Here is a 19209-nt window from a genome sequence, read left to right as displayed (position 1 = left end):
AGGTACCCCAATTTTAATTCAAAGTACTTTTAGGAAAACTCTCAGAATATATAAATTTATTATAGAAAGTAAGTAAAGTAAATATTTCAGCCCATTTTATTTTTTTAAATATACCTTTATTGATTTCATAGAGAAGAAGAGAGAGGGAGAGAGAGAAACATCAATGATGAGAGTCATTGATGACTGCCTCCGGCACATCCCCGACTGGGGATCGAGCCCATAACCCAGGCATGTGCCCCGATGGGGAATCGAACCTAGGATCCAGGAGATCGAGGTTCAGTTCCCGGTTAGGGCACTTGCCTGGTTGTGGGCTTGATCCCTAGCAGGGGGAGTGCAGGAGGCAGCCGATCAATGACTCTCTCATCATTGATGTTTCTCTCTCTCCCTCTCTCTCCCCCCCTTCCTCCCTCTGAAATCAATAAAGACATATATTTTTTTAAAGAATAGATTTTTAATACACATATACAATATATATACATGCTTCTGTGTGAAAGTAGTAACATTGATTTAATGTTATTTTTTTCTAGAAACTGAAGATAGTTACCATGTTGAAGAGACAGGTGAGATTTTAATTTGATAATTTTTTCTTTTTATTAGAATGAGTCTTTTCCCGTAAAAGAGCATTGATGATTTATTAATAATAAATTATATGTAATATATCAAATATCACAATATATACTTCATGATTGTTATTTTATATAACATAGTAGATGAAAATTACGTACATGGGCATATAATCTTTGTGTTTTTTGAAGTCTCCTTCCTGAGGATGCGTTCCCAGTAGTGGGCTTACTAGGTCAAAAGACAAGTAGAATGGCATGTTTTGTAGCCTTAAATTACAGTGTCAGTGAAAGGTTACAGTTGTGTATTGTTATGTGCCATGTGTGGGTGGCCACGCTGAAGATGGACCCCTCCTTTTTCAGTAACAAGCCTGTGCTGTTGGCCAGTTTTCTTCCAGTGTTGGAGCAGATCCTTATTTCTGTACTGTAGGACCACGTGAAATTGTTGGCTGGCATTCAGGGCCCGTGTCATTTCAACAGTATTATATCTGTAATCACTAAAGTTATATTGCAGTCCGGGGCCAGGAAATGTGTGTGTCCTCACTCAGGCTCCCTGGCGGGTGCTTGCGGAGTTGGTGGAGGAAGGCTCCTTGCACTGCTATCTCTGCCTATCTCTCTGTCTTTGTGTCAGTCTGTCCTGTTGTGTTTTTCTGGATGATAGTTGGGTTTGCATAAGCTAAATAAGAATATAGCTCTGCTGTTTTGTGGTGGGGACTGTCTTACTCATCTTTGAATTAGGCATTGAGCACAGCTAGTACCTGTTTCTTGTATAAGCAAATGTGAATTGAATTTGAGCATGGTTATGATTTGATTTTCTATTTCTATCATTACTAGAAATTGTGCTTTTCCTATTTTGAATATCAAGTGTAATCCTTCTTATTTGAAACTCATTAGTGATTATTTTCTAATTTTTAGCTTCGCAGGCCTATAATCAGGACGTGGAAGAGATGGTGTATGAACACGAAAACCCAGGTTTGTGACGTGTTTCTGTTGGAGGCAGTGGCCACGGCCGTTTTAACGCTGGAATGATTCATTCTGATTCAACAGAGTGCTCTTTGTAGTACTCATAATTATTTTTGGTTGCTCAGACAGTTAAAGAAATTTCTGAATATAGTTTAATATTAAACTACATGGGGAAGTGAGGAAAAAGGAGCTGTGCTTTTTCAAACCACTATTGGGATGTTGGTCTTTGCACATCGGACCAGAGAGAGCATTTGGAAATTAATGAGGCAGAAGGATGGCGTCCAGTCCGACTGGGTGCGAATCCTAGCCCTGCTCCTTCCTGTCTTTTAACTTAGAGAGCAAATTACGGAACTCTATTTATCTTAAATTTTATTTAATGGTAATATCTGTCTTTCAAAGTTGTAAAGATTAGAATTTAACTTGTAAATAATTTCAGAATGATATCTGGTAATGTGTTTGGTTTTTCATGTTTGACAAAGGTGTATATGTTTTTATTTTAGATTCCACCGAGCCAGCACTAGATGATGGTGAAAGGACATACCACGATGCAGGTATTAGACTTTAAACATGATTAAAGCTTTACAGCCACAAGGCTATGTTAACATGGTGATTTTTCTTTTACCGGAGACCAAGAAATAATTTTAGCACCCAATATAAGATGTTTTGCTTTGTAACAAGATATTATTATTAAAAAATATCAGGCTTTCATATTTCGCCTCATCTACCACCAGCTCCACAGGAGATGGATTCCTAACTCCACTTTAGCCTATCCCACTTTATGCAAGTTTGAGGAATTCATATGAAAATAATTTGCCTGCCCTTTCCTCTAGTTGTTTATGGGCAGAGGCGTTCTTCATTGACTGTGCAGACATTAATGTTTAAAGAAATAAAATTCTGTACTTGAGATTAAGTTGCGTTTTTTAGCTAAACAGTTACACAGATCGACTCCATTGGTACTTATTTTCACTTTATTCTTTTTTCTGCAGATGATGTAACGCACCAGGACTATGACCAACAAGGTGTGAAATGCTTCTTAAACTTAAGCCACCTACTGGTTTTAAAATCTACTCACAGTTTGACTGTATAGTATACAGAATAATGCGTTAAGCTATAAAACCATAACTTAAGACATCCAAGCGAATGGTAGTTTTCAAATAATTGACTTAGGAGATTGTTTACCTATGTCAGTGGTTTGCCATTGCCCAAATAATTTCTTAAACTTTGCAGGTTGCCATAGAAGGCAGTTAAAAATAATTATTCAAGAAAACATCTCATTACTTTATAGTCATCGCTGTCTTTTGATTAAAATATCTCTTGTGCTTGAAAAGTTACTTCAGTCAGAGTTCAAACTGTTGTAGCTGCTTCTACAGATTAATCCCACTCTTAAGGTAACCGATCTGCCAGCATGAAGAAAGGAGCAGAAGAATTTTTTTCCAGGCTTACAGGCAGCATCGAGAAAGTAGTTCTGGCAAATTTGTGGCAGGAGTAGCATCAGATTCAGCTTTAGGCACTTACAGCGTCTTTTGTTGCCCAGCACTTCTTGTGCTGTTGTATTAAACTCCATGAAATAGATTATATTTTTCCTGCTCCTGGGATGAGAAAAGGCACTGCAGAATCAGATCTGTGTTTTGTAAAGATTGGTTGTCTAACATGTAGTAAATGGACTGGAGAGAGCCAAGGGTAACTGTGGAGAGACCAAGGTTAGGTTACTCAGTTGTGCAAATCGGATCTGGCCCCGAGTCACATCTCTGCTAGGTGAGGAGTCAAAGGAGATGAGTTTCTAGAAAGAGACATTCAGCAGTGTCCCTTGGTGCTGAGGATCCACTCAAGGTGAGCACCGAAATCATCCATTCGATGTAGTCCTATAGAGGCCTCACAAGGACCTTCGAAGAAACAGGACAGAAGCTAGACAGAGATGAAAATAAAGTAGTTTAAACCAGAGTGGAGGCAGTGAAGGTGAAGGGGAATGGGCAAAGCGGAGAAATATTAGAAGGTAACATTGACAGGGCTCGATGTGTGCGTGTAGCTGGGCAGGGGGAGCAGGGTGTCAAGAGCCACATCCGCTCTTCTGCCTTATGCATCTGGTGGGTGGTGGTGATTTTTTTCCTAAGTCAGGCGAGACTGGAAGCCAGGAACTGGAAGCCAGATGGTCCCGTCTGTACACGTTGAAAGTTCCTGTTGAGACACCCCAGGGGAGATGTCTAATAAGCCCATGGACGATGTTTGGCTCTCAGAAGAGAAGTCCAGTTCCTGGCTGTGAGTTTGAGGATCGTGAGCATATACGTGGTAATTGAAGCCAAAGTCTGAGATCGTTCAGGAGAGAGGGTAGAGTGGGAGGACAGGAGGCTCTGCGGCTGGACTTTGATGAGAGCCAACAACATTTCGTGCCTGGTGAGAAAAGGAGATGGGAAGACTGAGGGGGAGAAATGAAGGGCTAAACGGAGGCCGTGGTCGCCTCAAAGTCTCAGTGCGGTGGTGTTTGCGAAGGGCGGAGCTGCCGCGAGGTCCAGTACGTTAAGGGTGGGAAGTGCCCACTAGATGCAGCGAGGGGTTTGTCTCTTCAGAAACAGACTCATAGATGGGGGGGTGGGGGGTGTGTGGAAAAGGTGAAGGGGAAGAAGAGGTGCAGGCTTACAGTTAGGAAAGGGAAGGTCACGAGGATGTAATGGACAACAGAATGTGGTCAGTGGTATTGTAATCACTGTGTGGTCACACACGGTTACTAGGTTTATCGTTATGGTCACTTCGTAAGGTATATACATGTAGAGTCTCTATGTTGTGCACCTGCAACTCATATAATACTGTATGTTAGCTATACTTTCATTAAAAAAAGAGGAGCTCGTTGGTGGTCTTAGAGGAGCCTTTTTCGGGATGTGGTCGGGGCTGGAAGAGGGATTGGGGTGGGTTGAGAAGAGGAAGTGAGGAGATGAGACAGCAAATGGAAATGACTAAACAAATTAGACTGAAATGGAGGAAGGAGAGAAGGCCAGGAGAGGCAGGCTCAAGAAAGGGCTTTCTATTTAAGTTGGTAGAGACTTGAGCATGTTTATTTTATTTTACTCTTTTAAATAGGTTTTTACTGATTTCCCAAAGAGGAAGGGAGAGGGGGAGAGAGAGAGAGAAACATCAATGATGAGAGAGTCATTGATCGGCTGCCTTCTGCACGCCCCCTACTGGGGATCAAGCCCGCAACCCAGGCCTGTGCCCTGACTGGGAATCGAACCTCGAACTCCTGGATCCTAGGTTGATGCTCAACTGCTGAGCCACGCCGGCGGGGCGAGACTTGAACATGTTTAAATACACGATTCAGGGTGACAGACAGAATGAGCAAACATGCACAGCTCCTTCCTCTTACAAATGCCACCAAAAGGACAGAAAAGGGTATATTAAAAATTGTCCCTTGCTCTATCCGCTCCAGCACTGAGAATAATACCACAAAGATAGTAGGTGCTCAAAAATTTTTTTATTAAATGGACAAAAAGAATAAATTAATAGTTGTGCTTGGAAAATAACAGTTTTCACTTAGTGTACAAGAAAATTTGAGGGCTTTTGGAAAATGGAAAAAGCAGGGATCGGGTTGACTAAGGAAGCTGTGACCCAGCCGGGGTCGGGAAGACTGGTGTAGAGACAAGACCTTCTGTGCAGCAGAGCAGAGAAGCTCTGAGCCCTGTACATGTAAACTTGAGAGCAGCGGTGATGGGCTGTGCTCAGGCCATGAATTAAGGGCCTGCCGGCTGAACCCTCCTTCTAAGAGGCTGACGCCAGGAGTGTTTGCCCAAGTGAAAGATCTGAGACTTGTTCCTAAAACAAAGTAGAGAATCTGCCTAGTGAACACGGGGATCCAGAGGGGCGAGCAGGGTAGAGCCTCGGGTGAGTCAGAACCCCCACCACAGTTGAGAAGAAAGTAAAAAAAGGAAATTCCGTGCCACCTGGGAATAAACAAGTTTTTGGATCCTGGTAACAAGTGATTTGGGAAGAACCTTAGTTTTCCCCATTTTACAGGAAGGAAGCATGTGTAATTGCCTGCCTCCTGTGGTTAAAAAGTGGTTGACCAGGAATTTAAATATGAGCTTATTTCACGTGAGAACAGACTCTTCCCCACCCTGCTGCTGTGTAACCGGCCATTCCGCCGTGGCTGAGCCCCTGAATTCAAGGATAAATTAGACGTTGTCTCTGCTCTTGAACCATCTACTCAATGTTGTGTTATCATGAGAGTTATACAGTGCTAAAGGATTCTTTTTTTTCTGTGTATTTTATAGTATATGAACCATCGGAAAGTGAAGGGATGGAAAGCTCAGGTAAGCTTTTTCCCTGAGCAGAAGTTTCCTCCTGTAAGTCAGCCCCCTTGTATTTGTTAAAACTTATACAGCTTGTGGAACAAATATAGATGTAGAAAGAAGTATAAGACCTTTTGATTTCCCCAAGGAAGTAACTGAATATTGTCCATATATTTATTCCCTACTTATGATGGGAGTTTCCTGTCCACAGGGATGACATCAGCCTACGTGATGTATTCTTTGAATATGATTTGGGAATTGAAGTAGATATGCTAGCATAAATACTTGTGATTCCTTCTGTAAGAAACCCTAGTCTAAAAAGAGCCAAATTTAGGTATCTGAGTGAATATAAGTTAATTCAGGGATCTAATGGAGTTGAGTTAATGTAAGATGTGTTTGGGGTTTTTTTTTGGGGGGGGGGTGTTAGATAATGCTATAGAAGATTCAAACATAATTTTAGAAGGTAAGTTAATTTTATAGAAATGGTTATACTTTTCATGTTAAAAATATGTTTGTGTATTCAACAAGTACTTCCTAAGCACTTACTCTTAAATCTCTATACAGTGCTCGGGGGGTCAGAGAACAAGAGTGCCCAGGTTACAGGCTAGAGGTGGCTAAGCTGGTTTTCAGTGAGGAGGGCTACTTCGGGAGAAGAGATTAGCCATGGGCAGAGATGGGCTGAAAGTTGGGTCCTTTATGTTTTTCAAGCATTTTGATCAGCCAGTAGAGGACACAGCAGAGGCTCTCTCTGGTGGGCAGTGGTGCTCTGGACTGTGTACCTTCAGCCCAACCTGCAGTTTCTGTGCTCCTGTAGCACCCGAGTGGACAGTGAGAGGGTGCTTATTACCTTTACCTGACCCCCAACTTTCTCTTTCCCAGGCGTTCCTTATCTTGGCTGGTTGCATCAATATATACTTGGATTCCCTCCTCACCCTGTTTCTATAGCTAATCCAAGTCCTGTTGAACAGGCCTCCCCAACACCTCTCAGATCTATTCTTTTCTCTGTAGCTCTTGTGATCGAGTTCAGCACCCCTCCCAGTCATCTTCCTGGACTATGGCAGTAACCTCCCAGCCAATCTTCTCAACTCATACACTTCCCCTTCAGATCCCTCTTTCTCTTTCATGGGGCCATTGGGATGATCTCTTCAGAAATACAGACCTGGCTATATCAGTCCTGTGCCTAATTCCTTCGGTTCTTCCCCATCTATGTCGCTAGGGTTACTTTCTGTGGCAGGTAACAGAAAATAAAACTTGAATTGGCTTAAGCAATAAAGAGACAGGGAACAGATCAGTCGGGGCCTTGAAGGACCTCATAAGGAATTTGGATTATATTGTAAGTACAGTGAGAATCCATGGGACCACTTAATGAGATATTCATAACCTTTGTTACGTTTTGAAGAGCTGCTTCTAGTTAGAGAGTGTATTGGATGGAGCAGGGATGGAAGCAGAGACCACCCTGTTAGGAAATTATCGGGTATTAATCCAAGGAAGTGATCATGGTTCCCTGGAGTAAGATCATGGCAGTGGCAATGGAAGGGAGAGTTTTGAACTTGAGGTCTATTTTAGAATTACAACCCATGGAACTTTCTGATGGTTGTGGTGTGAAGAGGAACAAAGGTGGCCTTTGGTTTGGTTTGCATAACTTGCATGCTGGGGCCATTTCCTGGGAAGAAATCTAGGATGTAGAAGGAACTGGTTTAGGGAAGAAAATCCAAGTCTCCATGGTAGATGTTTTAAGTTTGGGAATTATGTGAGACTTCCAGATGGCGGTGCCAAGTAGCGAGTCGGAGATGCCAATCTGGACAGGACAGGTGAGATCTGAGACAGATTTACGTGTTTGGGGCCACCATCATGAGGATGGGGTTCGCTGCATGGAAATGGTTAAGATCACTGTGGAGGTGAGTGCAGAGAGAGAAGACGAGCAGTCCCGGGCTGAGCTCCGAGGAACCCCCACATTGCGAGGCTTGTTGGAATGAACGACTGCGAGGCAGGAGAAAGCCAGTAGGGAAGCAGGACAGGGAGCTGTCTGAGTGACTCGAGGGGGTGAGAGCCGTACCGAAGTGGGTTAAAAAGTCCTGGAGGGAAAAAGGTCAGCAGGATCAACAGGCAGCTCTTTCAGGTTGTGCTGATAGAATTGATTTGCTGTTTCCTTTTCGTAATCCTTGTTACATCATTGCCAAAATACATTTCTGATATGTTTGTCACATGTACATTTATTCAGGGTAAACTTAGATGGAAATTTACCTTACAGTAATGAAAAGGCTTTCTTCATAGTGGAAATAACAATGCGACACTTTGTGATGCACGTGAGGTGATGCACGTGGCTTTTTTCAAATGTACCTAAAATGACAAAAGTAAAAGAAATTCTGAGGAAAAAGCACTGGTAAAGTTGATAAAGTCCTAACGCGTCTCAAAATTATTAAAAACAAAATAAATAGGCAAACCATTAACAAGCCAGTCACAACACGGGAAGCTAGTAATCACTGGGGTGCTGCTACTAAAGGGGAAATGGGCCAGAATAGTGATCAGTGGGAATATGTGGGATTTTTCTTCTGTTTCCTTTTTACTTTTGTGTAAACTATTTTGAAATCTTTTATGTTGAACATGTATCATTCTTATAATTAGAAGCAAATTAATGCCAGGAGAAAAAGGATTAAAATAGCTGCATAAATATTTTGAGTTTTAGAAAGTGCTATTAGAAATTCTTCCTTTTGTCCAAAGCTTATTACAAATCTTAAGGAGCAAAAGGAAAGCTGCTCTAATCTTCTCTCTTGATGAAGGTAATGTTGCATGGCTGTTAGGTATGAAGATATAGGATGTAATTTTATAGAGTGAATTTAGATCAATATATCGTACAACTGGGTGGTGAGATCTACAGTCACTTTAGTTGTAAGTAGTTGAAGCAACCAGGGGGGGAAGATAAGATGTTAAAAATCCTTATCTACATTTTTGACTAGTCTCGCAATATGTTATGTTGAATACTATGTTTCAAGAACCTTTATTAAGTATAGGGATTTATTTTTTAAATTCTATTTCAATTTAATTTCTTTGTGTTGTCTCATTCACATTAAAAAATTAGGGTTATGAGTTTTTAAATTTTTCAAGAAGAAACAAGCTTTAAATGTCTTTCCTCAGCTTTCCTATCAAGTCTGATGCAAAATTGTTGAGAAAACCCTAGGTTTTAGTTCATATCTCCTTTGCCGGGTGGTGAGTTTGAGGTTAGTCAGTTAGTCAGTTAGGCAGATCATATCGTAAAGCCTGTTGTACAGAACGCTGGAAAATATACAACATTTTGGAAAGTCTGTAGCTAATTCTTCTTTGTTGTGATGGTGTAAAAACTCAGTGTTTTTATAATTATTGCAATTGAATCCCGGAGACGTCTGTAAAAGTAATCACTGTACCTTAGATACCAGCGAGCTGTATTTTAAACACTGGTCAGCAATAAGTAATGGACTGTAAATGTGCTATTTATTTTAGAAGCACGTGTGCCCCCAGCTGAAGAACAACAGGAAATACCACCAGGTATGACATTTGTTAGATGTATCGCTTTTTCCCTTTTTGTTTAATTTAAAATACGCTGTTGATATTCACACTAGCTGAATGGCATAAATCTATGAAGAGAAAAAGTCACGAGAGAGAAGGGTTGATTATACCTAAATTTAAAAAGAAAATGTTCTGTGTTTTGATCAATTGAGCCAGATTCCAAAGTAATGGAAAAGACACATCGGAATTTGAGCTAGAGTTTGAGGAGCATTTGTGATCAAAGTTCCATGTGATTTTTGCCCTTGAACGTGGCAGTAGTGGTAGAAGTTGGGTTTTTACTTTTTGCCTTTTTTTTGACGGACAGGCTGTTTGATGGAGGATGCGGAATCAGCATTGCCTTGCAATGAAAGTTTAATGGTGCATGCATTTGTGACATCACTGCTCTTCCTCCCGTTCCCAGTCTTCCCTGAGAGCATCACTAGTGCCCCTGGCAGTCCAGGCTGCCTGCGACTTGTCCATACCTGCTGTCTTTCCTTTCAGCCACCGGGTTAACCCATTTCTCTACTCCCCCCACCCCTGTGTCCCTCTCGTCATCAGGGAAGAACTGGGGAAGCATTTCCACCAGGGCCTGTGCTTTCCAGTGCATTTTAGAGATCACATTAACTATACCTGCAATCAGAAATTAGCATGTAAACCTCCTGTTCTCATAGTGGGAAAAATAATGTTTTATTAAGAGAGGATTTTCCAATTACTTCTTTCCCAAGTGTATTTCGTCTGTGTTTTATTTCCATTTTTTCTTTTTGCGTTATTTATTCATTGAATTTTTACTCATATTTTTCACATTATGCTTAATGTGAATTTTTTAGCAGTGATGCGCATTACTGTTGATTTTGGTAGGCATAATTGTGCCTGCCAGAATTTATTGAATACTAAATTTCAAGGAAAAAAACACTTTTGTAATCAAAGAATGTTTTTAGTTATACTTCAGCTCCTCTTTGCTTATTTAATGATTGGGGTATTTTAGGTTTTGGTAGCTGTTATCCACGTGCATTTATAATAATATGTACAGATACTTAAGAGAAGTGAGTTGTTAGCATTGTAATGAGAAAGAAACGCATGGAGAAATTGATCTTTTACGTGGCAACTACTGGGCATATGTACTTGGTGTTCAGGAAGGATGCTTGGAGTGAGGACCTGCAGTTTCTGTCCTATTTCTGTGGTCCATTCAGCATTGCTGAGTGATGGGTCATGGAGCACCCTGTTCTCCTTGAGGAGGCAGCACAGGCCACTGAATTTGCATTTTAATTGCCATCCATTCCTTTAAAGAAAATCATTTTATAAGAGTTCCTAAAATAATGACTTTTCTAGAATATTGACTTTTTTCCAGTTAGAAGTCATATTTTTAATATTGACCTAACTTTAGTGAAGGTAAGAAAGCTAATATTTTCTGACCAAAAGGTTCTGTGCTTTTATTTCCATGTTTTATAGACTAAACTCCTGAATTTCCTTGGAACATAAATATAAAATACCGAGTGGGTAGGGTGCTGGGCTAAAGTAGTTTTCAGATGAGGTAGATAACTACAGAAGCACATAACAATGAAGGTTTGGTTAATATGCACATTGTCTGCACATAATAGGCTCTCAGTAAATGGTGGCAGTGGCTATTATTGTTTAGTAATTAATTAGATCTTTCAGGTGGATCAAGAAAAGCTAGATTCTGAAAGACCTGCTCAAGAAATAGTAATCTGTAATTTGTTGTCATAAAATTTTGTATGACCCACTGCACAGTTTTAGTTTGACCTTGTCAAAGAGAATGTAAGGCTGAGAGTTAGCAGTAGTTATTTTTAATGATTGCACTTGGTTTGCCCATTTCTGTTATCTCCTCAGTCTTAACTTTATATTACAATTTTTATTATTCAATCTTACAAAACAATAATAGTCATAAATCTGTGTTCGTGATCTTTTTGTACAGAGTGACTGCTTTTGTAATAGTGTTTAATTATGTGTGCAATTGCGGAAACTGTGGACACACTAATTGGAGAGCCCACCACCTTTCAATCTTTAAAGTTCTGTTATTCAGTGAAACTCAAATTGAGGAACCCTGAAAAATGCTGGATATTAGTCTACTTTTTCCTGGCCCTCAGAACTTAATAGATGAGTACTTTGCCTTCCTCATCATTCTAAGGCTAGATTAGACAGTCTTAATATTGCTTATTAAGTCCACAATAATATATGTATTTGTGTGATAATTCCATGGGACAGGGAGTGTTGGGTTCAGCCGTGCACGAGGGGATGATAAATGCTCACATTTATTAAAGCATTATCTAGGTGCCCTTCTAAGATCTAGTAGCTGATGCGTGTTGAGAGCCGGTTTGGTCTGATAAAACTAGAGATGTATTGTGGCATTTTTCTCTTAATATAAGTATATCAGTTAGGACTCAGAAATGTTGAAGGTTAATTATGATTCATTATAGAAAAGTCAGTTGTCCAATAAATTTTGCTATGTTTTGTTTATATTTGTAATAAGTGTTTTGCTGGCAAGGATGTAAAGGGTCAAGCCTAAGAACTGATCATTCTGATACTAGAAATCAATTATTTTGTATACCAGATTTTAAAAAATTGATTCTGGAATCCCTGTTTCTTTTGTGGATTTTCACCTTTCTCCTTAAACCCATATTTTTATTTGAAATCCTACAGCACATTTCTAGCAATATGATGACATAAACATATGTACCACAAATTGAATGATGTATGAATAATCACTTAGGAAATCTATCAGAGTAAAATTTCCTGCCAAATAATACTTTGAGATTATTTGACTAACTGGTTTCTTTAAGATTTTTCTGTCGTTCAGTGCCAGAAACAAAAAGTGAATTTTATATTTTGTGATTATAATCATGTTATTCAAAATGGAAGTCTGTGAGCAGCAGTGTTCGCTGCTGCTGCTCCTGGCTCTGGGAATGGAGGGCGCTCGTCCCACTTGTTACGTTTGTACCTGGCCCGCTGTCGAGCACTCCAGCAGTGGCGAGCGTGTCCCTCGGGTGCGTCGGTCCAGAACGTTTCTCATGCCTTCCCTGCCAGCCAGCATTTTCTGGCACTGATCAGTAAGGCCGAGACTAGCCTTAGGATGACAGCTAGGGAGGTCTTAGCTTATATAAAAGTGCCTAATATGCATGTTATTGTTACTGATTTGCTCATTCATTTATTCAAGAAATACAAGTTGAGCAATTACTGTGGTACAGGTGCTGCCCCGGGCAGTAAAGATACATGATCAACAGTCTAGTCCCTGCCTTGTAGTGGTTCATAGTCCTTTGGATGTACAGCTGAGGAAAACAACCATACAGTGTCATTAACTTCTTAGAGTGGAGCACAGGGCAGCCCACAGAAGGAGGGACACCTAACCCAGCGTTTTGGGGTGAGGGGGTGAGGTAAGGCCTCCCATGTGCTGTGCTAGAGCTGAGTTTTGAAGTGCTGGTGGAAGTGACAGGAGCTGGCAGGTGGGGAGCAGCGGAAGAAGTACCTGCAGAACAAAGGCCAAGACTCACATCGGGTGTAAGAAGACAAGGGCGGAAAGTAGGCAGGCGTCACTAACTGGAGTGTTTCATAGGTGATGTTTACAGTTTTGAGCTTGGGTCTAAAAGTGACAAGAAGCCACTGAAAAATTCCATGCAGAGGCGTCATGTGATCAAATCCAGATTTGAAAAGAGCAGCCCTGAAAGGAGGTAGAGAGGAGTAGTGGGGCAGATGCATTAATCTAGAAATGGTGGGAGCCTGAGCTGTGTTAGAAGCAATGGAGAGGGATTTCATAGACATCAGAGTTGGGAAGAATTTGATGGGAGAGGGGGCTGGTTGAGGGGTAAGAGTTGAGGACAATTCCTGTGTTTCTGATTTGAATGGACGCACGATGGAACCTTAATGGGGATACAGGAGACAGGAGGAAGCAGAGTAGCAGGGAGATGACTGGCCTGATTTTGGAGATGTTGGGTTTGCAGCTTGGTGAACCACTTCTGGGTGGAGTCATCTTTACATGTTTAATAGCATATTTTTGAGTTCAAAGTTATAACTGAGCTTGTAGTTTATTTGCCTTTTTATCAGAACTCATCACTATACTTCAAACAGCTTCTCATAGTATCAAGGTATTTTTGATTTCACAGGTTACAGAAATGCTTATTCCTCCACAGTCCAGCTAATTGATAAATTCTAAGAGAACCTAAAGTCAGACTCATTTTTAAAACTTTGTCTTTTGAGGTATAATTTACACACAGACAGGTGTGCAAATGTTGAGCACACAGTTTGATGAACTTGTACCTGTATAAACATCCTTGTACCTACTACTTGGGATGCATCTAGCACCCTAGAAATCTCTCCCTTTCCCCCCTCTCAGTAATACCCCAGCCACCTGTACCATTATATATTGGTTTGCCTACTTTTGAATTTAATTAAATAGAGCCATAAATCAGTTCACTCATATATATATAAAATCTTTTGTGACTAGTTTTTATTGCTCAGCATCCTGTCTTTGAATTTCATCCACTTTGTTAATGTAAAATAATTTGGTCTTATTCATTGCTAATTAATGTAAATGTACTACATTTAAAAAAAATCTATTCTACATTGATAGATGTAGTGAATGTATCCAGTTTTTGGCTCTTATAAAGAAAGCTGCTATTAATATTCTTATACATACATATCTTTTAGTGGACAGAAACACTCATTTCATTGGGTATATAAAAGTCCACATCTAATTTCTAGTTACTTCACATTAGCACCAAATAATTCTGTTTAGACAAATATTTCTGGTTACACACACACACACACGCACATATTATATAGATAAATAAATGGCTGGGTGGATATAGCTAAGGAGGGAAGGAAGGAGGGAAGAAGGCAGGCAGGTAGGAAGGAAGGAAGGAGGAAGGAAGGGAGGGACGGAGGGATTATAACCCAGCTTCAGAAAGTCTACCAGCTCATTTTCTACTCTAATTATGACATAAATTTAATGTTATGAGAGTAAAATAAATCCGATACTAATGGAATGAGAAAGTATTTAGAAAAAGTTGGACAAGAATGAATTTTAGTTCCTTTAAAATTTTGTATACTTTTTTTACCAAACATTTGTCAGTAACATTGAAAATTGGCATAAAATTATTAAAGTAATATATTTTAACTGCAACTCACAGTATCCAGTTGCTCCTTGAAAATCCTTCCTATATTTGTTTTTCAAATACCATACTATATATTTTTCTCTATTGTTTTTTTAACACAGTAGAAACATTGATGGGAGAAAGAAATTAATGCTTGTATTTCTCAAAAGATTGAAATTCTTAAATTCAGCTCTGATTCTCAGATGCTCTAGAGAGCCTCGGATTTTCATCAACAGTTTTGCAATTTGTCCCAGGAACTTCTCTAGGCAGCTCATCATTCTGTGATCAAGTTGCCCTTAAAAAAACACAAAAGTAGAAATCATATACTTCTGTTGGTGGGGTTTTAAAAGTCAAATGAAAATGAAGCAATTTCGCAGTCTATGTCTAGTTGGTCCTTTAATTTAGATTTCCCCTTATTTTTGCAGATACTTAAAGCTTCAAAAAGACTGCCCCCACTACCACAGGAGGACCAGCCTAACCATACGCTCCAAAAGATGGCTGTGATAGATCTTGTGAAGTAATTACTGAGCAGATCAAGATCTTTGCGAGTGAACACTAAAGATGTTTTGAATGATCGTAGTCCACTGGCATTTTAGTGTATTTTTTTTTTAGAAACAGAAGTTATGTGTAATGTTACGTTCCTGCATGTCCTTTTTTGATAGCATTAGTGAATCCATTGCATTTCTTTCCCTTCTTTTTTTTTGAGACAAAGCTTTTAGTCTTTCCTGTGTTAATGTGTGTTTTTCAGCAACACTTAGTAATTATATTGATGATGTAGCAGCAATTGTCTTGGCAGGGTTTTAATATATATTATTAGGAATTAACACTGATTATGTCGGACTGACATGCAAACTGCATTATATGGGATTTAAAAGCCGTTAGGACTACCTTGCCTTAGCACCCTTAAAAACATGAATAGAGATCATTCATTAGTAGCTGTGAAGATCTGAGTTGTATACATCTGCACTGATATCCTTTAAAAAAATAAGTCTACATTAGCTTCAAATATTCAGGGTAACACTCAACATTTGAGATTTCTATAACTTTCAGCTCATTAGATAGAAAAATTTAATATTTCAGTTAAAGTTTTAAATTATCATGGTTAATTTATTTTTCAAAATGAGGGGGGAAATAAATCCTTGTTAAGGCCTAGGGAAAAGGAATGGCCTACTACAGAGCACCTGCAAACGCTTCTCATCACCTTGCGTTGATCATATAAGAGCTATTGGTCAGTATTCGTTTAAATTTTAGAAAATCTATATAAATCCCTGGTGTAGAACTTAAAGCTTGTTCTGCCTTTGACTGATTTGATGCCCTCACAACACTAAAGACAGCCCAGTGCTCTAACTCAGCAAAGTCAGTGATGCCTCCAGCTGGGCGCATTCAGGATGCGTGGAAAGCGCTCCGAGCCAGAGGCCTGCTGCTGTTTCACAATGCGGGAGCCTTTTCCTTTCTACACTGAACTTTCTTCCATTTTAGTGTGGTTTATTTGTGACTTAAAAATGGTTGCTGTGATGAAATATTCATCTGTTAGAAAAGAAGGTAGCGACTATATCCTCTTGAAAGTGCCACGAGCTATATTATATAAAAAGCCATAGGAGTGGGTTCATGTATGTGTCAGGGGTTGCTCTTAATCATATTAACATTGTTTTAAGATAAGGTGACATTTTTTCTGCTTATGGGGTTCAAATCAAAGAGATTTTATATTTTTGTCATTATAGATCATACATAGCTGTAATGTAGTAAGTGATGCATGTCGACCCATTGTGTAGTGAAACCCCAAATAATAAGTTAATAATGAAAGCAATAATTTTCTAAAGCTGTGATACAGATAATACAGAGTTGCTACTCAAATTCTAATAAAGCTCTTAATTCATATTGTGAATGATAGAACACTACTTTTTTATAAAGCCATATTTTTTTTTGTGGGGGGGGGACTTAGGAGTGACAGATAAATGAGTAAAATAAATTCTACTGAATTTTTGTATATAATCATCTCTAGAACTCTGGAAATAGAAGATTCCTTATGCTGTGGTGAACTTCAAATACTTTTTCATTCCAAATATGTGAATGAATGAGCCTTGTCTTTACAAATATATGCCAAGCTGGGCAACAGTGGATTTTCTAAAAATAATGTAAATGTCTTCTGTTTAATGTTATTTGAGTGCAATAAAATGCAGAAGAATTCTTCTCTATATTGTCATAATTGTGAAGTATATTATTTTTTATTTGTTGCATAATATAATTGGTTCACTTTATATTTACTAGCATTTTAGAATATTAAGGCATTTTTGATAACTAGAATCACAAAGGAGTATCTGCACCCCCTTTCTTAATCTACTTCTATAATAGGTAATGTTTGTTTATTTTGTATAACATTTACTATCATGCTACATTTTCGGGGCAGGATTACAGTGGAATAGCCCCATTTTCCATCCCCTGTAGGTTTCTGTCCAGCCACAGGAGTGTGGGCAGTTCCCTGGGAGCCCACCCCCATTCCCCTACACCCTTGTCATCCTCATGACCTCCATACTGTGGGGAAATCGACTTCATCCTTGTTGAGCTTCTGGGGTTCGGGAAAGTGGTGTTTTCTCCTCCAGCGTACCCAGAAGAAACAATTAAAGTAAAACTTGAAACTAAGGGTGAGCAGACTCGCTTTCGCTGAAGGCACTTAATCTCTCTGTGAAGCGCTTCCTGTTAGGGAGCTGGGTTTTCTCAGCAGATGGGCCTTATCTCTGCTGGCAGATGAAGCTGGGTCACAGGCTCAAAGGCCTGCCAGCCTGAGCCGTCCCCGGTGTTCTAGAGTGAACCCCCGGGACCAGGGAACGGCTTGCTTGGGGGGGGGGGGGAGTGCAGGCATTGCTGATACCACTGGAGGAAGAGCTTTGTGAGATTTTCCTGACACTTTTCTTCAATCTCATATCCCTGATGCCTATGACAGTGCTTCTATTAAATGATGCACTTAGGCCGGTTTTGGGGTTTGTTTTTAATTGTCCTGGATACTCCTTGCAGCACTGGCCAAAAAATGTATGGCAGTCAAATTTATAAAATTCACTCTTTGCAAAAGTCAAGACCTGCGCTTCTCTAGTATTTGTTTCTTCTTCAAGGAAGGTAGAGCAGGTCCCCGTGGGAAGGTCATATGCTTTGACCTTGACAGCTTGAGCACTCTGCTTTCTCAGGCTCTGCTTCCTCCTTTGCACAGAGAGGGAGGTGAGACTTTTCCCCACAGGGTGTCAGGACAAAAGATGAGTGAGTTGTGCTTAGCGCTAAGCCTGGCACACTAGTTTTCGAGGTAGGTTCTCTTTCTCTCACCCAAGGTCTCAAAGGAGAAAAACGCTTGACCAATAAAAATCTCTTCCTTGCATCAGAAGCCTGCCTGCATCATATTCTCATCTCCAAAAAATGAAATGTTTTATATGAACGAATTTGGGAAATGGGACCAAAACACCGAGTAGTCTGTGATTGCCTCCCTGCTCCCACCCGGGACTGCACCCATACCCTCGCATGTTTACTGTGGGGAAAGGACAGAGTCTGTGATTTTTATCAGTCTCCCAAACTGCCTGGTCCCCACTCCAACACATATGTTTACACACGTGTTCCTAGAAACACCCCAAAAGTAGATAGATACCTACTGAGACTATAATCCGTTGGTCTGCCTTGAGAATTCACTAGATCCTAATCGGTATTAAACAGTAAGCCAGGTGTGAGGTGATAAATGCAGAAGTTTAGGTGTAAACAGTCATGTGCCGTTGCCTTCCCCGGGGGATGGGTGTTCTTTGGCCGGTCCAGGTTCCTGGTGGGTTTCACTGTGTGTGCTAACCCGTTTCTGGGAGAGACATTTACTTGGATTAACTCACAGGTGGGATCTCAGCCCGTCGAAGCTCCTGGGCAGGTGAGCTGCAGCACACCTGGGCTCAGTGCGGGCCCCCCAAAGGCTCACCTGTTACGTGAAGTCCCTGGAGGAATGAAACTGGTGTTCTCAGTAGGGAGACATACTGCGTGCCTTTAAATCACATGGTGCCAATTATAAAGTAGTCTTACATTTTTAGGAGACAAAATATTGAACAAACTTTGATGAGGGCTTCTCCTACCCCAGTTTGCCTTTGTACTCACAGAGGCACTTTGAGGTGTTGGAGATAACCCACAAAACTCTTATAAATGGGAAACACATAGCCTGGCTCCTGATACCTACTTACTGCCTGGTGACTCGTATATAAGTAATTCAAATGAGTCTAATCTTAATATTTTATAACAAACTTCATGTGTAAAAGAATTCAGGATTGAGGAAAATTAAATTGCCCAGGAATGTTTTTAAAATTATATCAACTTGAATTCATTTAGATATGGTCCTACATTTTGAGATACTGAATGTTGACTTTCTCAGTACTTACTTTGTTTTGTCTTTCCTTTTCAGAAACAAATAGGAAAACAGATGAGCCAGAACAAAAAGAAAAAGGTGAGATTTTCAAGTAAAAGCCTTTGAAATGTACACCATCATACCTGTCCCTCAACAGCAGGATGGTTTTATTTTATATCACTAGCTAAGATAAACCGCCACTGGGTTTATTTTCAGTGATTTCACCACCAAGCGTTTATCGCTACTCTACACCAACATTTAGAGCTAAGGCTCTGGAGAGAGATTGCCTGGCATCTAATCCCAGTCTTGCCGTTCACTGTGTGTCCTTGAGAATTACATAGCTCAGTGCCTCAGTTTCCTCTCCAGTAATGGAGGAATAATATTACCAACTTCAGAAACCATGAGGCTATTACAGTTGTTTCACA

The 19209-nt window shown here is 40.1% G+C and overlaps 1 protein-coding gene across 4 annotated transcripts in view; it reads left to right on the top strand.

Moving 5' to 3' along the window:
- The window catches only part of ASPH (aspartate beta-hydroxylase), a 139369-nt gene that overhangs the window by 55403 nt on the left and 64757 nt on the right, over window positions 1-19209 (top strand). For 2 of the 4 annotated variants that reach the window (XM_081116617.1, XM_081116619.1), the window contains exons 7-13: window positions 528-560; window positions 1476-1532; window positions 2024-2074; window positions 2510-2542; window positions 5783-5821; window positions 9278-9322; window positions 18842-18883. In XM_081116617.1, the coding sequence (XP_080972743.1) occupies window positions 528-560; window positions 1476-1532; window positions 2024-2074; window positions 2510-2542; window positions 5783-5821; window positions 9278-9322; window positions 18842-18883 (300 nt within the window). The remainder of the gene's footprint in view (window positions 1-527; window positions 561-1475; window positions 1533-2023; window positions 2075-2509; window positions 2543-5782; window positions 5822-9277; window positions 9323-18841; window positions 18884-19209) is intronic. The other 2 variants (XM_081116618.1, XM_081116620.1) reach the window with 1 other exon arrangement.

The sequence above is a fragment of the Miniopterus schreibersii genome (genome assembly GCF_964146895.1).
Source record: "Miniopterus schreibersii genome assembly, chromosome: 17".
NCBI lineage: Eukaryota > Metazoa > Chordata > Mammalia > Chiroptera > Miniopteridae > Miniopterus > Miniopterus schreibersii.
The sequence above is the reverse complement of the archived record's forward strand: the minus strand, read 5'-3'. Positions and strand labels throughout refer to the sequence as shown.